The sequence below is a fragment of the Pseudomyrmex gracilis genome, unplaced genomic scaffold, assembly GCF_002006095.1.
Source record: "Pseudomyrmex gracilis isolate BER0280 unplaced genomic scaffold, ASM200609v1 scaffold_192, whole genome shotgun sequence".
Lineage (NCBI taxonomy): Eukaryota > Metazoa > Arthropoda > Insecta > Hymenoptera > Formicidae > Pseudomyrmex > Pseudomyrmex gracilis.
Genome location: NW_018020776.1, coordinates 239,801 through 258,552, shown reverse-complemented (window position 1 = coordinate 258,552; position 18,752 = coordinate 239,801). Strand labels below are relative to the sequence as shown.

The window sequence follows — 18,752 nt, the reverse complement described above, 5'->3', positions numbered from 1 at the left end:
TAAGAAAAGAATTTTTTTTGCAATTTAATTCACCAACAGGAATGACACTGACAATCATTAAAGTCATCGAATTGTGTCATCTAAGAAATCCTGCACTGATCTTGTGAGTGTGCTGTTTCTATATCTCTAATGTACCTTTCAGAAGCACTATCTCCAAGTTAAAAAGTGACATGTCACGTCGTAACATACACGTGTATACGTGGTTGTGTATCGGTGAAATAGTTCGGTTTTTATGCGATATGAGTATATATATTTTCGCTCCTTTGCAAAAATATTTAGCACAAAACGTCCCACGTAGGTATCTCTCTCTTTACGTAAAAAATAAACTACAATACATTTTTTGGAAGTATAAATTTATTCTTTACGAGAAGAAATATAATTGATAATAACAAAAATAAATACCAAAACTTCATCAAGAATAATTAACAGGCATACCTTGACCATCTAACAGACGATCTTGTACACTCGTGAGACACTTGGGTCCATTTCCTACCTTGGTACATATAATGTACTTAAAATGGCCCAGTGGACGCTTCTGGACATCTAATTTCTCCAGCAAGCTCTACAAAAAAAAACGATAGATATGATGCAAGATTGTTAATAAAATAAGTAATAGTATTTTTGCGACATAGTATTTACACGTACTTGTGAAGGTTTGATTCCTTCAACAGGCAATCCTCTCTTGTATTCGACCGTGACATTTTCAGGAGGGGGGAAGAAATAATCCAGAACGCCTACAAGTGCGGGAACATCCTTCTCTAATAAGTACAACGTGGCGTTAGGTCCGGCGTCGAAAGTATACGCGATCTAGAATCAATTTCTCTTATCAGTAAGAACAAAAATAAATTAGTTTAATAATTCAAAAAGAGTTCGCAGAAGATATTGGCGATTATACGTTTGAACGTATCTCTTCTGTACCTTCGTATCGTTCGTCGCGTCGTTATAAGAATGCACAAGATTTACGACGCTGTAAGAAACATCGTTCATATAAACACACGGAGGATATGTGTCCAGGCAAACAGCGTGCATCTGGTTGGAATCCTTCATGGTGAGTTCGGCGAAGGTCTTGAAATCCTTCTCGATGATCGCCCGTTGCATTCTGTCAGCTCTATCCGGAAATACACTTGTTATCCTGTGACGCAGCAGATCGGACGTTTCCAAACTCCGTTTCATGCCGATTGCGCTTGGAACTTTTTTTCGTTTATCGTCCACCTGTAAACTCTCTCTCTCTGTGTATCCCGTTCGCAGTTTCAATGACGCGGGAGATATACAAAAGAATTATATTTGCTCACAACCAGCACCAAGATCCTCATCTCCGGCCAGTGAGAAGCTGGCGCGATTTGCTTCGCCAGGCTGTCGGTTCCGTGTTCGTCCGTGCCCATGTGCCATCTCACGAAACCACCCATTATACTGCGACACGCCGAGCCAGAACCAAAACGCGCTAGCACACTTATGTCTCCCTACGCGACGTTTTTTTTTTAATGCAACGTTTATAATTTTCCAAGTCTCGAAATTTATATGCGTAAGAGATGAACACAATTTTTGCTTTACCTCTATTTTATAAAGTTTAGCTAATGCCACCGCGAGACACGCGTATCCCGCAGCACTGGAAGCCAAACCTGCGGCGGTTGGAAAATTGTTCTCAGAACAGACGTGAATCTTCCAATTGTTCATGTAATCGGGCAGTTGCGACCGTTTTCTAACTTAAAAAAAAAAAAAATACAAAATACAAAACGCGCTATGTTAATGCAATCGAATCGACATTGTCTGAACGAACAGTTTTCATAAATGCACCTACTTTCTTTCAAGCAGTTTTGAAGTCTTGGATTTTTTATATTCTCCTCTCTAAAAAAAATAAATAAATAAATAAAACAACGTATCGAGTCGTAACAGAAAAAAAAAATACAACAATGAAAATTATTGTTTCGGCGGTACCTTCCGTTCAGCCAAATACAATCCTCTTTGAAGTCGGCGCTGATCATGACGGTGGTTTTTGCATGCATCTTTGAAAAAGGTCAAAGAGATTATATAAGAACGTTAATAAATATTCTTATCGCATTGAGATTACCTCGAGGATAGAATATCTTCAAAAAAAAAAACAACTTCAAAATAAGATATCTCTAAAAAAACAAAACAATTTCGATTTAGAATTTTTAATTACGCTCTTGTTCTTTTACCTGATCCGTATCCAGACTAGCGCTTATAGAATCATTGGTTGGTAAAATTAAGGACTCGTCTCTTTTTCCCCCTAAAATTACACATACAGATTTGTCAAAATGTCAACTTTGTAATCTCAATAAGAAAAGAAAGAACAGAATTCCTTGAATAAAATAACAAAAGGTCGAGCGAGAGAAAAGCAATATTTTTCCATATTATCGTCTCGTATAATCTGTTTCTTTTCAATGTAAAGCTGCTAAAAAACTACATTTAAATTCACCGTGCGCGACCCGAGATGCGCGAGCGTTGCGCGATGTATAATAAAAAAAAAAAAAAAAAAAAAAAAAAAGGAATTCGGTGACGCGCGTAAAGAAGACGCGCGAGAAGAAAGAATTTGCGATGAGAACTCTTACACATGGTATAATATCTTGTATTTATTTATATAATATAAAAGTGATTAAAAAATTCTAAAGCTCTTACAGATAAAAACGTGTGACTTTGCACGTGATAGCGTTACATTTAGTCGCGAAATATTTAAACGTAAGTTTCCATTTATTGTTTCTATATTTTTGGTGGAAAAAGAATAGAAATGAGTGATTTATACGTTTTTGTGTAATTAGTAACAAAGCTGCTTAATTGTACGTACAATATTTAATAACCGCAATATTAACGGGTGCGATACAGGTAACGGTACTCATGGTCGAAGTTCGTTTTCTTACGCGCGTGTGCACTTCGCCTCCTCGTCGCCGTCGTTACTGCGGTATCTCTCGCGCCGCCCGTATAAATTTATTTATTATGTCGCACGCGGAGGGGAGAGAGAATCAACGAACAGTAGTATGTCTACCTCTCTTTATCCAGATGGCGTTAGTTTCGTATCTCGCGCACCTGTGTCCCCAATCACATCAAATATTCTCAAAAATTATATTCCTTAAACGTATGTGAATGTATAAATAAATAAATATGCAATTTTAAAATATATCACGAGATCTATAAATTGTCGCAAAACTTATCATTCGTTCGGAATATCAAACTCTGTATGTTAATTATTATTATTTGATCAATATCTTTGAATAAATTTAAGCGCGATATATAATTTTTTCTCCATCTCTTTCTTTCTCTCTTTCTCTCATCAAAAATGTTTTAAATTTAATAAATCGACTCAGTATAAAGGCACCTTTTAACAATCTTGCATTTATTTTGTTAACTAAATTATAAATTAAAAAAAAAAGACACACAACCTTGAACACACAGTAAGCGTTTCCTCTCAAGCGAGATGAGAAGTCCGAATAAAATATATATATATCGTTTGCACAATCGTAAATAAATTATTACAATGCCCGACAATTATACTACATGCAATACGATAAAAATTAAAATTTAATTCCCCGCAGACTCTAAGCTGGATTAGATGGCAGTCCCATTGACCATGCGTCCAGCAGCTTTTTGTCTTGAGGTCCGGCACCCAGGCTGAGCATGAGTCCGGAGAGATCACCGCGATGGCCTCGTCCTCGCATCGCGTGAACAACCTTCGCAATACTGCCCAACAGCGGTGAACATACGGTGTTTCAACACACGCGCACAAAGCGATTTAAAAAGTACAACAGTACGATATGAAAAATCAACATTTCTATTTCTTTTTAAAAGAAAGAAAAAAGAGATGAGTTCTTACTTAGCCCATTCTTCCTGCAGAGTTGCGAAGTGCGCTTTGAGAACCGAATTTCCGATTTTGTCGTTGTCAAGCGATTTTTCGATTTTCGTCAGTAAGGTCGGAAGTTTCGCCGGTAAGGCGCCGGTCCACTTGACTATGTGGGACTTGGCGTTTTCGATCTTGTGCTCGTTGAGTATTATATCTAACCTGCACACGCTCGCACAGGGCATGGGAACCGCCACCGAGGTGTCCATTCCTAAAATTGTAACAATGATAAAACTAAAAATTTTGTCGCTAAATATTTTTTTCAATAATAAATGAGAAATGTTTGTAAAACACGTAAAGAGAGCGATACCGATAAAGTTAAACGTGTCGGGATCGGTGTATTCCGACGCTTGTGCGTTCACTCTTCGACACGCTCTTGGCACAAGGCTGCTGAGTCCGTACAACGACTCTAATCTCTGAATCTTGGGTCCTCTCACCAGAACTTGAACGCCGATCAGACAGGCGTACAGCAACTGTCTAAATTGATCCTTACCGAGTTCGCGTTTCAGATCTCGCAGAATCACGGATGTGGATTTTTCCGAGATCTCGGAAAACTCCGGCAGAATTTCAGAATTGTCCGAGTGAAAGTTCAAATTTATCGGCAGTTTGGCATTCACCAAAGTGAAGCTTTCGTCAATCTCTGCGAATCATTTGCGAACATTTAATAACTCTCTCACTCACCTTCTCTCTCTCTCTCTCTCTCTTTTTTTTTAAGGTAAAGAATGTTATTATACTCTAATATAAAAAATTTATACACATTATATCACATAGACAAAAGAGAATGGTTTTTACTGCTAACCAATTTGGTGATCGAAATTATAATTAAGTTCGTCATCTAAGTAACTCATTGGGAAAATTTCTATGAAATGCCTCGCACCAGCGCTGAGGATCCATACTAACCACATATGAATTCTGAAACAGACACGCGCGCGTACGCGTTAGTTTAAATATATACATATACACATATGTAGGCAGCCTCGAGCATACCTTACAAAAACGTGCTTCTCATTTGTTATATCAACAAGCGTTCTGGACTGTTTGATCGAGGTGCAACTTGCTCCGCTGTTTGCCGTTGTAAGTCTCATCGTCTTTTGAGGACATTCCGCTTCTTCCGCTTTGTATCTTTTCTCCGCAAAATCTTGCAACTCTTTGATCACCTCCTTCAAATTGTCAATTAAAAACGGCCACATATTCAGCAAGAATTGCTTGTCTCTCATGAAAACAATAAAACTGCACCATCTCCTGAATCCTCTCGCCTGTCGAAAAAGATGAATATATATATGATCATGCAAATATACAAACACGTACAAACATGAAATTTGAATACAAACGAGACGAAGTGACTGAGCTCTAGCGACTTAAATACATGGTGACATGATTTTTAAGATTTGTTGTAATAACTACCAAACATGCTTTTTCGTTGCATAATTCACCTGGGCATCTTTCAACGTAAAAGTATGACTTAAAACATGCCCCCTGTACTCATCTCCAAAATAGCAAACACCTTCTTTACCAGGATGTACTTCGCAGCTCAGACTCCTTGGAAAAAAAGACACAGAGCGTGACAGACAAATGAGTTTGTAAAACAATTGAATGAAAGTTTTTTTATAATTTAAAACTTGCGACTTGCAAATAAAGTAAAATTGTTGTATATACCTGATGCAAGCATGCTTTAACAAACTTCCTATATCCTGTATCAAAGATTGTTGAGCTGACAGGAAGGATGTTCTCGTTTCGTGCTCGTTGCTCAAGTACTTGACACTTCCGATGCTCTGACAACCCTCGCACTCGTCTTGTCCATCCTCCAAGGGAATATTTCCTTGTCTCAACACCTCTTTCGGTCCGTAAAACTTTAGCTTCTCTGTATTTTGTGTGTCGTAGCTACGATACGTTTGCGTGGTAAATATCACCTTAGGTCCGTGCATCTCACAGAAGGTACACAATGCGATTACCGCGTTCATTGCTCTCGCAAGGCTGGTGTGTGCACGAATCTGTCTCAATTTGCTTCAGGACGTACAGATTTGGCGATTTTTCAGACTTCCCCGAACAACTCCATGATACGGATAATCTAAAAATGCACAATTCTTCTCAATAGAAATATATAAATCATTCCTGCACGTTTATAATCAATGCGAATGCAATATTATTATTTACATTTATATTAATGTAATGTACAAGACATATAAAAATTTGTACATGTACTTTTTTTTACATGAGAAAAACGCACACCACTTTGAAAAAAACACTTATCACGTTCCCCCGGTATTAGGTCACATGATACGAATGTGCAAACGTATAATTGAACATTTAATTGCGATCGTAATTCATTAATCCGTGTTTTTAATTACAAAACAATTAATAGAAAAATTAATTGAAAGTGAAATCAATTTTATGCGACCATAACCTTTGCTTGAGGATTATTTTTTTTGCACCATTCCATGGCTTACCTGCTCGCACGTAGATCTCTCTAGTAAAACTTAACGACGAAGTTAATTTTTTTTCATCCTTTTCACGTGATAAAACAAAAATGAAGTCGAGGCAGAGACACGTGACATTATGATAGCTAATCTTGTGTTCTCTCTCTCCTCTCTCGTTCTTTCTCAGGTTTTCTCTCTCATTGAGGCTTACGCAGAAAATATATGTGTATATACACGCGCACACACGCATATACTTAGCCAGCCAGCAGAATAAATTTATACAATTGCGCGTCAGGTTGCCAATATCTAGGTGCTCGACACACATCACATGTGTAATTTTCCCACAATGGTCTATTCTAATGCCCGAACCACAATTCTATATGTAATATAACTCTTACAATAATTTTTCGACTCTTTGGGATAAAAAAAAAAGAAAAAAAAAATCGAAACTAAAAAAACTTATATTTATTTGATTTTATGCGTTGAAATTACAATTGAATTTCAATTTAAAACCTTCGTAGGCAGCTCTCATCCATATACCCACAGCATGTGCTCCAGCAGCCGGATGTTTAAATGCCTGTGTGTGATATAATAATGCGTGAATCAAACAACATACAAAAAAACAAACATCGATCTCGTTTTATATAAAATTTTTAATTCCACTTGTTGAATCATTTTTTTCTTCCACCGATACCTTGTGATTCGAATTCACGGTTTGCATAGCAGAGGTTTCGGCAGCATTGACGGCTTCCGCGAACGCGTCGACAGGATTCGAACCTGAATCCAGTGCGTCTCTCAATTTAATCTCCACCGGCACAAGAGCGTCCAACAAAGTTCGATCGCCGACCGATATTCCGCTCACTTCGGCCACGGTTTCGTTCGCGGATGTTAGAGCGATCAGCCACATGTTGGCGGTCAACCGCTCGTCGTTTTCAAACCTACGAAAGTTCTGAAACGGTCTTCAACGGTCTTTCTCTTCTCATAATGTACAATTTACAGAAAAAAAAAAAAAAGAAGAAGAAGAAGATTGCATCGACGATCTTACTTTGGCAACGATATCAAAAAATAAGGAATATATTCCACCTTCCAGGCCATCCACTTCTTTCTCAACAATTCTGCTCATCTGCGTGAATGTCGCGGAAGGTCTGGTTGTCGAGATTCTACCTTCCTGCGGTAATAATACGCAAATATTAGATTTTTGGTTCTTATCTCATGAAGAAGTTGAAAACTTTTATAAAATTTTTTTTAGTCGTTGTCACAACAACCTTGATTTCAGTTTTTATGGCATTGGCGCCACGCGCCAGCGCGGTTCCGTAGTTTCCCTCGCCGCACTCCTGATCTATGATATCCAATTGTCTGGCGCACGCTATCACAGCTTCGCACGCGAAGGTTATAGCTGTGATAAATGCCGCACCGCTCTGAGGCTGCATCGCGGGTCCCTTACGCTCGACGTCAGATATTTTGCTTATAGTCTGCAATTGATAATTTTGCAACAGTGTTTCACGTATCGAACGAACGATATATAAAAAGTTCACGCGTGTAAAAAATTATATATTGCACATATATAAACTTTTTACAACCAACAATAGTCAATTGTTCAATAATTCGACTCGCCTGAGAATGTTGCGTTTCCGGATGATGTGGCATGATCTCTCGTCGATGACCTCTCGTCATGCGAATCTGAAAACTGTGTCGAAAACTCGAAATTCCGTTTCTGTGTGGGTATCTCTGTACCGGCTTTTAGAATGTCAGAATTGAAAGGTAAAACAACGCGGAACAGCTGTGCGAAACAGCTGTGCCACCCCCGTTAGTTTCATTGGTCGGATACCAATGGGAAAACAACATGGCAATTCCCAATGAGAGATTTTCGAGTGGTCGAGATGATCACGCGCTACGGTCACACAAACTTCAAAAACAGACAATACGGTGACATTAGGAAAATATAATGAAAAATAAATTTATATCTACAAGAACATTGTGTCTACAAGAACTGTGTAACTTATGTACTCACGACGTGGAAATGCAAACGCAATGTTTATCGCACATTTAAGAGAAAATATTTAAGATAAAAAAAATGTACATATAAAGCAGTCGAAACGCGTCGAGTCGAATCATAAAATTGACTAAAAACAAATTTTGGAAATTTACACAAACGATCGATTTTCAGGAAAATAATTCCAAAATTATTTAAAAAACATTTTGTAAAAAGTCGTCAAGTAGTTGCAGAAAAAACGCACAAATTGCGAGTTTTGCCGCAAGTGTGATTACTTTGTCGCATAGTCGTAGACAATAAATTTTTATCCTTGAAAAAAAAAAAAAATAAGTCGTATTAACTCGCGTTTAATTTTATGGAACTCGCGAGTTCCATAAAAAAAAAATCAAGTTTATACATGTGGTGAGAGAGAGAATCACTTATTACCATAAAAAATTATATATAATTCTACATACACAAAGGTACAAAAGTTGGAACGTTCTCTCTGTCTCTGCGCGTTTTATATATCGTATATATATGTACATAACTGCGTATATTTGAATATACTTCTTTTTTTTTTTTTTTACATGTATAAAAATGTATCAATACTTAATTTACATTAAGTGCACAAGATAACAAGACGAGGAAGAACACGAAAGAAGTACATATAAAGAGGCATTTTTATTTGCGTTTGTGTTTTAATTCAGCCAGGGCGTGGCCGAATTTCAATCGTATACTACTACATCACGACTACTTTTTTGTTTTTTTTCAAACTGTGTGTGTCTGTGTGTGTGTGCTTTGCCGGACGCGTGATATATCGAAATTTGTTCGCTTATTTAATTTTGGAGATCCCGTTCATGTGTGCCCGACAAAATACGTAACAACGCGAGGAAACAATTCTCAATATGCCGCCAAAATATATAATATATATATAACTTCTCAAAGTTACATCGAACTCGGCGAAAAAAACGGAGTAGTTTGCATATTACCGGCTGCTGCATGCGAGCTTGGGACTCTCTCAGACGCACTCTTTCTCTCTCAACAAGTAACAAATGTAATATATATATATATATTAGTCATATATATATATATGACAATCTTCTTATGTATATATCAGTCTACAAAATTTTTTTTTTTTTTATACTAAATCCTTGTGTGCTTACGTAAAAGTATACAATCAGACATAAATCTCGTCGTACAATTTCGCCCACATCATACACTCGCGCAAATCATCGTGTTTGCATGCAATATGTACAGCAATCCGGTGGGGGGGGGGTGAAGGGGAGATTAAAAATTCATCTCAGTCTCACGCCACGGAATTCACGCCACGCTAGCATTCAGCCCTATTTGGTATACGCATTGGTACGTTATAATATTGGATCGCACCCGATCTTTTCTTCTTAGTGTGTGTTAAAAACTTAATTAAAAACGCTCATCAGTACTCTCATCCATAGCACAATGTGGAGGCTCACATTTGAAGATATTATTCTACTTATTGTCTACCAAAAGTTCTCTACGAAGTAGTCCTTGCTGCCGCATATATATATATATATATATATATATATATATATATATATATATATATATATATATTCTCGAAGCTCTCTCTGTACAGGAGTGTCGAAGCGCGTTTAAGCGCGTTTAAAAATTGAGCAATTCTAACGATAGAGCGACAACAACAGGAAAAATATATTGATATCTATTTCGTCAAAAACAATAACAAATTGTTAACAAACAAATGCATCTAAACGATTGTTAAATGTTAACCGTGAAACAATTTTTTGAATCGCTTAAACGACATTTCGCTACTGCTTGCTTGTGTGCATATTTCGAGGAAGCTCTAAAATCCGTACTAAGATTACACATTATTTATTGCTTTTGTAACAGGCTTGTTAATGTGATCGTAATACGCGCGATTACGTACGATTCGAGCGATGTTATTACTATTGTTTTTTTTTCTTTTTTCTTTTTTTCTTATAGGCGATTTTTGATAAAACAATTGCATTGCAATATCAAACTCACGTCCGAGCTCTATTGTTCAACGCTATATCATCGTACTTGACGAACCCAACCGGAATCAAACTCTCATGCTTAAAAAAAAAAAAAAAAAAAGAAAAGAAAAAGAAACAGCCGATACCAATTTACGATTCGCGTATCAGCTGCCGTTATAATATACTACTTCCAAGTACATCCGCGGAAAAATAGTAGTTTTAGTCTTTTCTCGTTTGTCTCAAAGTGACTTTGTAATGTTGTTGAACAATCGTTTGCCCCACCAAGATTCCAAATCGAACGGTTTAAAATCTGTAACATTTCATACGTATGTGTGTAATATAAGTTTTTTGAGAGGAGCACAATTTTTAAACACATACAACTAATAACATATATATGAAATATATGAAATCTGAATAATAAATTATTACCTTGAAGGCTATTACTTGGTTCACCATCGTAATATACTATTGAATTAGGACCTGCGCAAATAAAAACAAAAATCATGTAATAAACAAAAAATTCCAAAAATCAGACTGGGTGAAAAAAAAAAAAAAATGTAATCCTGTTTCATCTCATTACTTACTGCTAAGATCTGTACACTCTGTGCCCTCGCAACACTCGCTTCCCTGTTGCGTATTGACCTGATTCCACGCTGATAAAAAAAAAAAAATAATAATAATAATAACAAATGAATATAAATTGATTAAATCTCTCTTCATTCGTTCGATTTCTCTTCCATTCTCTTCGTTAAAACAAATTTTCTTCGAGCACTTCACACCAGAATAATTACTCTACGTTTAGTTTTTTTTTTCCAGTTAGAGAATATTTTTTTTTGTTTGTTTTTGTTTTACCTACATTCGTAAATAAATTTGATAAGCTCTTCGTGTTGCGGTGTGATGGCTTCTTGCATCTGATGCCGCTGGGAGATGAGTTTTGATTTCCCGTTCGTATGAAATACCGGTTTTGGTACATGACTGGGGGGTAGGAGCAGCGTGAAACAAACAGAAACTCTTATCTCATTGCATGTGAAGCAATAAAAAAAAAAAACATTAGTAGTTGGTTTTATTTTTTTTTTAACGCATGCACGTTCTCGCGCACTCGAATAGTATCTTACGCAATGACGCAATGTAAATGTTCAAGAGCGAGACTGCTTGTCACAGGAAATGCAATTATAGAGCAGAATCGAACAATCGTCTCAAAAATCAGCTTCTGCTGAATAAACTTTTTTGTTACACAAGTCTCTTTGGACGATATAACATCTCAACATCGTGCAAACAATTGCAAACCAAAAAAAAAAAGCTCGAGTGTCTATTACAGGACAAATTACGAATTGCGTAATGCCGCGAGAGCGAAGGAAAGAGAGGGAGGAGGGCGAGCGTGGAAAAATCGTGTGTCGAGGAGGTTATAGTGTGTCGCGCGCTCTCTCTCTTCCAATTTCTCACCTGGTGATCTCGTGGCTCTCCTCGGGATCGGTCTTCCTGTTTAGATCTCGCAGCGTTTCCAGCCTCTCGAGATTCTGATTGATCCCTGACACAAAAAAAAGGAGCGAATTAATTTCTTCCTCTTCTCGGATGCATCGTTTTCGGCGGGCTCGCCACGGCGGAGGGGGGGGGGATCATCGCGCGTGGTGCGTGATGACGAAAAAAAAAATCTAATTTTCAATATACCTCGTCGTGTTTTCGCTACGATCTTGCTGGGTCCCTTTGACACGGTATACATCCTCGTTTACGGCCGAGCGCGCGAAGCAGCAGGTCTTTCCTTTGCGCGCGCTGACACCAGAACATCCGAGACACCAATCGGTTTGTCACACCGCCGACCTCGCCGAAGCAACCAAGCGCGATCGTTCTCGTTTTGCTGATAGTAGCGAAATAATAAATGGGCCCGGCGATATTACCGGCTTACCCTCATCTTACGAAATCACCGAGACCACAGCGCTCTGCTGTGCTCACGGCTACGAACTAGCTCAATCCTCGAGCGATAGATAGCAGCTTCTCTCTCTTCCCTTCCTCTTCACATTCCAATATATGTATATATATATATATCCAATATATGTATATATATATATACATACACGTTGGTACATATATATATGTGCACGCACAGAGAAAAAGGAACCTTTGGAATCTCCACTCGCGCAGACCTTCGTCCTGGACTTTTTAGTTCAAGTGTGTCTTAACTGAATAAAAAAAGTCTTTTAATTTGTATTACATGTGTTTTAACACACACGCGAGATAAGTCGAGCAAAAAGAAGGAGAGACGGTAAAAAAAAAAAATGTTGAAATATTCAAGACTTAACGTAACACATTTGTTACTTCAATCGCGTCGTTGTTTCGCGTTTAATTAACAAATTTTACATCACATTTCTCGCGCGAGACGTCACGTGAGAGATGCGCGCGGACAAGTTTTTCTTTGACGTTTCGGTGCCGCACAAATTGAGATATAATCTTTCTCTCTCGTTTTTTTTATAAATGAATAAAGAGAAATTTATAAATATGTATGCGCGCATGAATTATATGTATCGCAAAAAATGCCAACGTGGTAAGATATATACATCGCATGTGAAACGTTCATTGATTTTCAAACTGAAAACAATAAATAAAATGGTGACCCTGACGCACACTTCGCAATATTATCAATTTATCTAAATTATTGAACCGACAGCAAATAGGTCTGTGAATTCTTAGTTAACGGGTCAGTATTTACATATATATATGTATATGTATGTATGTATATTACAAACTTTTTATATAACATATAAAATATAATTTATAAAATGTGTGACCGTATACGAAATGTACAAGTGATCGAATAAAAAAGTCGATGTCATCGTAAAGGAATGTTACCACCGGCCGTGAGACTCTCCTGGTCGACAATCCCCAGGAAGTAGAGACACACCAGAGCGGCTCCTTGTTCGGCGTATTTTTTGTTCTTCTCCCTGTAAAAAAAAAAGAAACGCGCAAACTAAGAAAAACAAAACAAAAAAACAACCGGACAAGCCAGCGGATAACGAATAATTCTAATCGCGATCACATCTACCAGAAAGAGGAACCGTATTTCTTGCCGTCAACAGTGACCACGGAACAGAACAGTTTGTCCTCTTGACGTGTGTTGTAAACCGGCATCTTCTTGCGATTTTCTTTGGTCCATTTGAGCAATCGCGTCTTAGGCAGATCCAAATCCGAGGTGTAGCTGTTTCTCAAAAACGCGCAACGCATCGAGGAGACGTCGTTGTCCTCGTCGATTTTTCTCTTGCGAGAATCGCCGCAACCGTTCGCCGTGTCGAGAATTATCGGCGACACGTGAAATCGATCCAACAAACCGTTGTTTCGAAACTCTTTGCTTCTGGATCGGCAATAATCGCCCAATTCCCACACTTCGCTGAGGAAAACAAAACTTTGGCTTAAAAAAAAAACCAACGAGCAACTCGGAAAAAGAAGTAAATCTCCTCACCATATCTGTTCAAGCGTTTGCGAGTCGAGGAATCTTCTGCCCAGAGGAGATTCCTGCAACTCCCGTAGAATATTCTGCACGCAGTATTTCGTATTCGAAGGCGAATTGTCGCAGTCAACCGCGTACTTCAAATATGACTTTATAACGTCCTCCATCGGGAGCGGACCCTCCTTGCGAAACACCGAGCAATTCCATTCGGCCGCGCGCGCAAGCATCACGCTGCTGCAACCCGTTTCTTCCTTAAACCTGTGAAAAAATGTAACCCCCTCTTAACTTTGTTCCAACACCTTGTGACGTTCAGTCGTGAATAAAAAAAAATTCTTTGATTTTGAATCGTCGTACCTGAGTATATCCGAATAGGTTTGAATGTCTCTGGAACCGCCGTTCGCGATAACCGGTATCGAAAGTCTGTTCGAGATCTCCCTGAGAACGTGATTGCGATTGGGATGTTGCGGTCTCTCCTCGATCGTGCGACCGTGAACGGCAATGGCCGCGATTCCGGTGGCGGCGAAGGTGTCGCAAAGCCGGAGAGTCTCCTCGAGATCGGACAGCACGCGTATCTTGCAAGTTATCGGAATCGCGACATTTTCAACCAATTTGTTCAGAATATCGACCGCTTTCCCGGGCTCTTTGAGAAGAGCCGCGCCCATTCCGCCAAGCAAGGAGAACTTCTTCGGACAACCCATGTTGACGTCAATGCCTGCAACATCCTTTTCGACCATACGCGCAACTTCGACCGCTCTCTCCGGATCGGACGTGCCGATTTGCAGGACCAAGCGTTCCTTTTCCCGAGAACAAGTACGAAACACTACAGTACCATCCGTCTGATCAATATAATCAATCGTGCCTAGAACATCTACGAATCAAAATAAATTTCTCATGTAAGTCCGTAGTTTCAAGAATTAGAATATGGGGATGGAGATGTGGAGAGGAGGAGGTTAGATATCAGACAAATATTAGGGGGGGGTTAGAATTGAGAAAAAATATACGGTTTGACTTGAAATGTCGCTTTTAGTTTCGGCTGAAGAAACGTAACGCAGACGTGAAATAAATCGGCTACGACAACGCTATCTGATTATACAATTAAGTGTGTGAAATACACCAAGGTTGTTGCACATAAACTTTCGGGATATATATGAGGATCAGATATATATATATATATATATATATGAAACATCAAAATGTCATAGTCGTAGTCGGTTTATTTCTCGAACGAGTATGAAAGTGGATTTTACCATTCTCCCGGCGAAACGAACGAAGCAGCTTCCTGTCGATCAGTTCCTCGGTGTAAACAATATCCGCGCCGTAATCAAGAGCGAGCAAACGCATCGGAAGGGTTCCGATGCGCACCATTGGCGCTAGAACGATCTTGTCGTTGTAATCGAGTCTCTTTCTCGCGGACGAATCTTTATCCATCTTCGGAAACAAAAGAAGCGTGATGGAAAATTTGCTCAAACGGACGAGCGCAACGAAACGCACGTGGACCCGCGCGATGTGACAGATGTCACATCGCGCGGTGCGCGAAGAAGAACAATTAAAGGGGTATTTGGTGGCAAAACACGCCGGGGTACTGTTGAGCTTTAACGTTAAAGCCTATGTCACACCACGGATTAGGATTGAGATTGAATTGGAATTTGGCCAATCAGAGCGAAGATCAGTACAGATAGAATTGATTCTCTTTTTTCTGATTGGTCAAATTTCTAATCTAATATCCGTAGTGTGACATAGGCTTAAGAAAATCAACCAATCACAGGCCAGCGTTCTTTCGACCAGAGCGACCTCTGCGTTATACGAGGTCTGTTCTTTTTTCCATAATTTTGCTGCACTAGTTCGCAGTCTATAGGTCTGTTCTTTTTACCTGAACCTGGCTACTACTAGTTCAGAGTTTATATTGGGTGCGTTCAGACAACTCAACAGTTGCACAAGGGTTGAGAGATAATCACTTCTGATTGGATCATACTTTTGGAACCGCGGCAGATTTTGAAGAATAGTCCTATCATAAGTGATGATCTCTCAACCGTTGAGTTGTCTGAACGCACCCATTTTTTCACTCGACATTGGGTGCGTTCAGACAACTCAAGTATGGAAAAAGAACGGACCTATTATAGTTTCCCGATTCCGTCGGCTATCATCGGAGTCGCTTGAATCGACGTGTGTCGATTACACAGCACGGATTCAAACCGGATTGAAATTTGTGCCGCCTACGCCTGGAAGTGTGCAGTCGTCGCGTTCCGCTAGACAGAGTCCCTACGTCCACTTTTGTGGATATTTAATAAATAAATTTACAAAGCAATGTGATGTCTAAGAAAAAATGTTAAAAAAAGAACCTTCTTCTTGAGATGAAATTACTCTTGAAGTTAATTGAATCGAATGAAAATGTCACTCGAGGTAACATTTTGTTTCTCAATTGTTTGCAATGTGAAGACGCATGTTTCTTTTTTTTTCTTTTTAATATATTCTATTTACTTGCACTTACCTAGTACAAGAACGAATATCGCAAGTCCATTGACGGATATCAGCCTGCGGCACCTGTGAGGCGCAAGATCGGTCTCTACTGGATACTGGCCGCGTTGAGAATAATTCTGACACTTGCTCCGCAAACGGGCTACATTCATCCCGACGAATTTTTCCAGTCCATAGAAGTGATCTCCGGTTAGCCACAGTTTTTTTGCTACATCCGTTACGCATACGTTTATCCAATTTTTTTTATCATTCTGTGTTTTCTTTACGTTTAGGAGATCATTTCGACATTGACGTCTACAAACCGTGGGAATTCAATGCCACAGCTCCCATACGTACCGCGTTATTTCCTCAAGTTATCGTGGGTCTGCCTTATGCCATCCTCAAGAGACTGTCTCCGTACACATTTCACTTCTTCGGACTTTCACTGCGACGTCCGTATTTCTTCGTGATATTTCCGCGATTCTTCATGTGCGCGCTCTCATTTCTATCCGATTATTTTCTTTACAAAATCTGTTGTATATACGGACAGAATTACAGAGTCAGACTTGTCACTTATGCGAGTTCCTACGTCATGCTCGTTTACGCAACTCATACGTTATCGAATTCCGTCGAGCTGGTGCTGACCGCCGCGCTGTTGTATTTCACATCCAAGTGTATGGCGCATTCGGAGAAAGTAAGCTACTTGTTAATGTTAATTAAAAAACCCGCGCTATTATTATATTTTAATACTGTTGTTTTTACAACTTTCTTGTATGTGTTGCATCAGGTGGTGCTTCACAGCGATTATCTCTCAACAAAATACAACAAAGCGACAACCGGAGTGGAGCGAGTCAAATATTACAAACTCAAGGCACTGCTTCCCTCGCATTCGTTAAACCACTGCTTCTGGCTGGCCACCCTGACAATAGTTGGGATATTCAACAGGCCGACTTTCGTTGCGTTCGCGATCGCTCCGATTTTCTTTTGGCTACAAAGAGGTATGGGTTCGAAAAGCGTCGGATTCAAAGATTTCCACATCAGAATGTTCGTCTTTGTTATCTGCGGTCTACCGGCCATGATGTTTTTCATTCTGGCCGATAGTTTCTATTACGCTTATTTAACGATGGGCGAGATCGGCAAACTAGAGATCGGAATGAACAACTTTGTGGTCACGCCGGTTAATTTTCTCAAGTACAACGCGAACATGAAGAATCTGGAAACCCACGGACTGCATCCGCGTTTATTGCATTTGTTGGTGAATGTCCCGTTGTTGTTCAGCGTCATCGGAATTGTTGGATTGATAACGTTCGTGAAAATGATTTACAAGTAAGCGATATTAATTGATTTAACTTAACGATTTCTTCTCACATGGTGAACTAACAGTTATTTGTTCTTGTTTTTTTTTTAGTGCACTGAAGGCACAGTGGCTGCACTTGCCACGCTTGCAAAGCATCGTGGGATTGATGACGTCCGCGTTTATCACGCCGATCGTCTTATTGTCTGTTTTTCCTCATCAGGAACCTCGTTTCATAATACCGGCGCTTTTCCCGCTAGTATTTCTCTACGCGCCCGAACTTAATCAGGTTCCCAATATGGACATCGTCCGCCGATTCACCGACGATGGCAAACCATGCGCTTCCGCAGAACCACGGAACCGCAAACCCAGAAAATTGGTGCTCTGGTACGTCAGCAATCTAATGCTGACTCTGTTCTACGGTTTCGCGCATCAAGGTGGAATTTTTCCGTTGACGTCTCACATAGCGGCGGAGCTCAGAGCCAAACCGCATCTCACGCACATACACTTGTACACTTCGTACAGTTACTCGTTGCCCACGGCGCTGCTACAGCTGCGCAACACCCACAGAGTTTATCGCAGCAGCAGCAATCACAAGTATATGCTGACGCAGGACTTTCACCTGTACGAGCAGGGTTCCGAGCGTCTGCCGCGAGTGTTTGACAATATCATCTGGAAGATTAGGAACTGCGAAGAGAAGTTCGACGTCAAAAGGATTCCCTACAGATTGTACTACGCGTTGCCGGCTTCCGCGATGAGCGAGTTTGAGAAACTGTGGAACGATAGACCGAATTCGTTCAAGTTTCATGTGGTTAAAGGCTTTTATCCGCACATTTCCGTAGAGAGATTGCCGCGTTTAAAGACTCTCGATAGACTGATAAGTTTGCCATATTTGCGCTTCGACGATATCTTCACCAGTTTTGTCATGATTATCAAAGAGTTTTATGAAGAATACCTCAAACAAATGCAATTGCTGCTATTAAAGATCGAATATATCAAGCCTAAAGCGAGACTGGGCACAGTGAATAAACATTAACATAAAATTAAAAAAAAAAAACAAATTTAAAAATAAAAAAATAAGAAAAAGAGGCAACAACGAGCTAACACCTGTTGTTAATTCGAGGATTTTAAAAAAGAATTTTACCCGAACGTCAGGAGTTAGCTCGTTATTGCCCTTTTCCTATCTTTTTATTTGAACATTCAACGAGCATTAAAAAAACATATAATTAAATTTAAAAATAATTCACTTTTCAAGATGCAATATATTTCTCTATATGTCTTTATAATTTATTACAGCATAAACATTTGCGTTAATAATAATAACATTTTAAAAGA

General features: G+C 39.2%; 6 protein-coding genes across 8 annotated transcripts; 1 reads left to right on the top strand and 5 right to left on the bottom strand.

Moving 5' to 3' along the window:
• Positions 1-132: 132 nt before the first annotated feature.
• LOC109858184 (diphosphomevalonate decarboxylase) lies at positions 133-2,885 on the bottom strand. Of its 2 annotated transcripts, XM_020435210.1 has the most exons (10): positions 2,804-2,885; positions 2,178-2,248; positions 1,936-2,003; positions 1,799-1,845; positions 1,552-1,703; positions 1,293-1,460; positions 919-1,212; positions 646-807; positions 436-562; positions 133-326 (listed from the first exon to the last, which is right to left on the bottom strand). In XM_020435210.1, the coding sequence occupies exons 1-10, from the start codon at positions 2,853-2,855 to the stop codon at positions 148-150; spliced, it is 1,320 nt and encodes a 439-aa protein (XP_020290799.1). In that variant the 5' UTR covers positions 2,856-2,885; the 3' UTR covers positions 133-147. The 2 variants fall into 2 exon arrangements, with proteins under 2 accessions (XP_020290799.1, XP_020290800.1); XM_020435211.1 differs by lacking the exon at positions 133-326 and having other exon boundaries at positions 343-562.
• Positions 2,803-6,613, bottom strand: LOC109858183 (folliculin). The gene is made up of 8 exons (XM_020435209.1): positions 6,298-6,613; positions 5,507-5,918; positions 5,284-5,389; positions 4,838-5,106; positions 4,650-4,762; positions 4,161-4,490; positions 3,827-4,061; positions 2,803-3,693 (listed from the first exon to the last, which is right to left on the bottom strand). Exons 2-8 carry the CDS (start codon positions 5,809-5,811, stop codon positions 3,552-3,554), a joined length of 1,500 nt encoding a protein of 499 aa, XP_020290798.1. The 5' UTR covers positions 5,812-5,918; positions 6,298-6,613; the 3' UTR covers positions 2,803-3,551.
• Positions 6,614-6,710: 97 nt separating this feature from the next.
• LOC109858187 (putative 3,4-dihydroxy-2-butanone kinase) lies at positions 6,711-8,595 on the bottom strand. The gene is made up of 5 exons (XM_020435214.1): positions 7,882-8,595; positions 7,533-7,739; positions 7,313-7,435; positions 6,962-7,216; positions 6,711-6,844 (listed from the first exon to the last, which is right to left on the bottom strand). Exons 1-5 carry the CDS (start codon positions 7,939-7,941, stop codon positions 6,743-6,745), a joined length of 747 nt encoding a protein of 248 aa, XP_020290803.1. The 5' UTR covers positions 7,942-8,595; the 3' UTR covers positions 6,711-6,742.
• A 306-nt stretch (positions 8,596-8,901) lies between these two features.
• On the bottom strand, positions 8,902-12,204 carry LOC109858188 (MAPK regulated corepressor interacting protein 2). The gene is made up of 6 exons (XM_020435215.1): positions 11,899-12,204; positions 11,674-11,758; positions 11,087-11,205; positions 10,815-10,883; positions 10,660-10,710; positions 8,902-10,540 (listed from the first exon to the last, which is right to left on the bottom strand). The coding sequence occupies exons 1-6, from the start codon at positions 11,948-11,950 to the stop codon at positions 10,470-10,472; spliced, it is 447 nt and encodes a 148-aa protein (XP_020290804.1). The 5' UTR covers positions 11,951-12,204; the 3' UTR covers positions 8,902-10,469.
• Positions 12,205-12,518: 314 nt separating this feature from the next.
• LOC109858194 (tRNA-dihydrouridine(20) synthase [NAD(P)+]-like) lies at positions 12,519-15,192 on the bottom strand. Of its 2 annotated transcripts, none has more exons than XM_020435227.1 (5): positions 14,917-15,003; positions 14,024-14,463; positions 13,682-13,927; positions 13,268-13,609; positions 12,519-13,166 (listed from the first exon to the last, which is right to left on the bottom strand). In XM_020435227.1, the coding sequence occupies exons 1-5, from the start codon at positions 14,917-14,919 to the stop codon at positions 13,055-13,057; spliced, it is 1,143 nt and encodes a 380-aa protein (XP_020290816.1). In that variant the 5' UTR covers positions 14,920-15,003; the 3' UTR covers positions 12,519-13,054. The 2 variants fall into 2 exon arrangements, with proteins under 2 accessions (XP_020290816.1, XP_020290814.1); XM_020435225.1 differs by having other exon boundaries at positions 12,521-13,166; positions 14,024-14,537; positions 14,917-15,192.
• A 665-nt stretch (positions 15,193-15,857) lies between these two features.
• Positions 15,858-18,664, top strand: LOC109858193 (GPI mannosyltransferase 4). The gene is made up of 5 exons (XM_020435224.1): positions 15,858-16,069; positions 16,162-16,333; positions 16,417-16,817; positions 16,911-17,449; positions 17,532-18,664. Exons 1-5 carry the CDS (start codon positions 16,052-16,054, stop codon positions 18,451-18,453), a joined length of 2,052 nt encoding a protein of 683 aa, XP_020290813.1. The 5' UTR covers positions 15,858-16,051; the 3' UTR covers positions 18,454-18,664.
• Positions 18,665-18,752: the final 88 nt, after the last annotated feature.

What these genes read in the sequence shown, in the direction of transcription:
- LOC109858184 (XM_020435210.1), bottom strand. Translation starts at nt 2,855, where the DNA reads ATGAGTACCGTTACCTGTATCGCACCCGTTAATATTGCGGTTATTAAA. An exon ending in CTAGTCTGGATACGGATCAG is followed by an intron (nt 2,004 to 2,177) that starts GTAAAAGAACAA and finishes CCTTTTTCAAAG; the next exon opens with ATGCATGCAAAAACCACCGT. An exon ending in TGAGGATCTTGGTGCTGGTT is followed by an intron (nt 1,213 to 1,292) that starts GTGAGCAAATAT and finishes GAGAGTTTACAG; the next exon opens with GTGGACGATAAACGAAAAAA.
- LOC109858188 (XM_020435215.1), bottom strand. Translation starts at nt 11,950, where the DNA reads ATGTATACCGTGTCAAAGGGACCCAGCAAGATCGTAGCGAAAACACGA. An exon ending in TATCAAATTTATTTACGAAT is followed by an intron (nt 10,884 to 11,086) that starts GTAGGTAAAACA and finishes TTTTTTTATCAG; the next exon opens with CGTGGAATCAGGTCAATACG. An exon ending in ACCAAGTAATAGCCTTCAAG is followed by an intron (nt 10,541 to 10,659) that starts GTAATAATTTAT and finishes GAAATGTTACAG; the next exon opens with ATTTTAAACCGTTCGATTTG.
- LOC109858183 (XM_020435209.1), bottom strand. Translation starts at nt 5,811, where the DNA reads ATGAACGCGGTAATCGCATTGTGTACCTTCTGTGAGATGCACGGACCT. An exon ending in TTACGTTGAAAGATGCCCAG is followed by an intron (nt 5,107 to 5,283) that starts GTGAATTATGCA and finishes CTTTTTCGACAG; the next exon opens with GCGAGAGGATTCAGGAGATG. An exon ending in GAGAAGCACGTTTTTGTAAG is followed by an intron (nt 4,763 to 4,837) that starts GTATGCTCGAGG and finishes TGTCTGTTTCAG; the next exon opens with AATTCATATGTGGTTAGTAT.
- LOC109858194 (XM_020435225.1), bottom strand. Translation starts at nt 15,097, where the DNA reads ATGGATAAAGATTCGTCCGCGAGAAAGAGACTCGATTACAACGACAAG. An exon ending in TTCGTTTCGCCGGGAGAATG is followed by an intron (nt 14,538 to 14,916) that starts GTAAAATCCACT and finishes TTTGATTCGTAG; the next exon opens with ATGTTCTAGGCACGATTGAT. An exon ending in ACCTATTCGGATATACTCAG is followed by an intron (nt 13,928 to 14,023) that starts GTACGACGATTC and finishes ATTTTTTCACAG; the next exon opens with GTTTAAGGAAGAAACGGGTT.
- LOC109858187 (XM_020435214.1), bottom strand. Translation starts at nt 7,941, where the DNA reads ATGACGAGAGGTCATCGACGAGAGATCATGCCACATCATCCGGAAACG. An exon ending in CGGAAACGCAACATTCTCAG is followed by an intron (nt 7,740 to 7,881) that starts GCGAGTCGAATT and finishes TATCAATTGCAG; the next exon opens with ACTATAAGCAAAATATCTGA. An exon ending in CCATAAAAACTGAAATCAAG is followed by an intron (nt 7,436 to 7,532) that starts GTTGTTGTGACA and finishes TTATTACCGCAG; the next exon opens with GAAGGTAGAATCTCGACAAC.
- LOC109858193 (XM_020435224.1), top strand. An exon ending in GTCCATAGAAGTGATCTCCG is followed by an intron (nt 16,334 to 16,416) that starts GTTAGCCACAGT and finishes CTTTACGTTTAG; the next exon opens with GAGATCATTTCGACATTGAC. An exon ending in GTATGGCGCATTCGGAGAAA is followed by an intron (nt 16,818 to 16,910) that starts GTAAGCTACTTG and finishes GTGTTGCATCAG; the next exon opens with GTGGTGCTTCACAGCGATTA.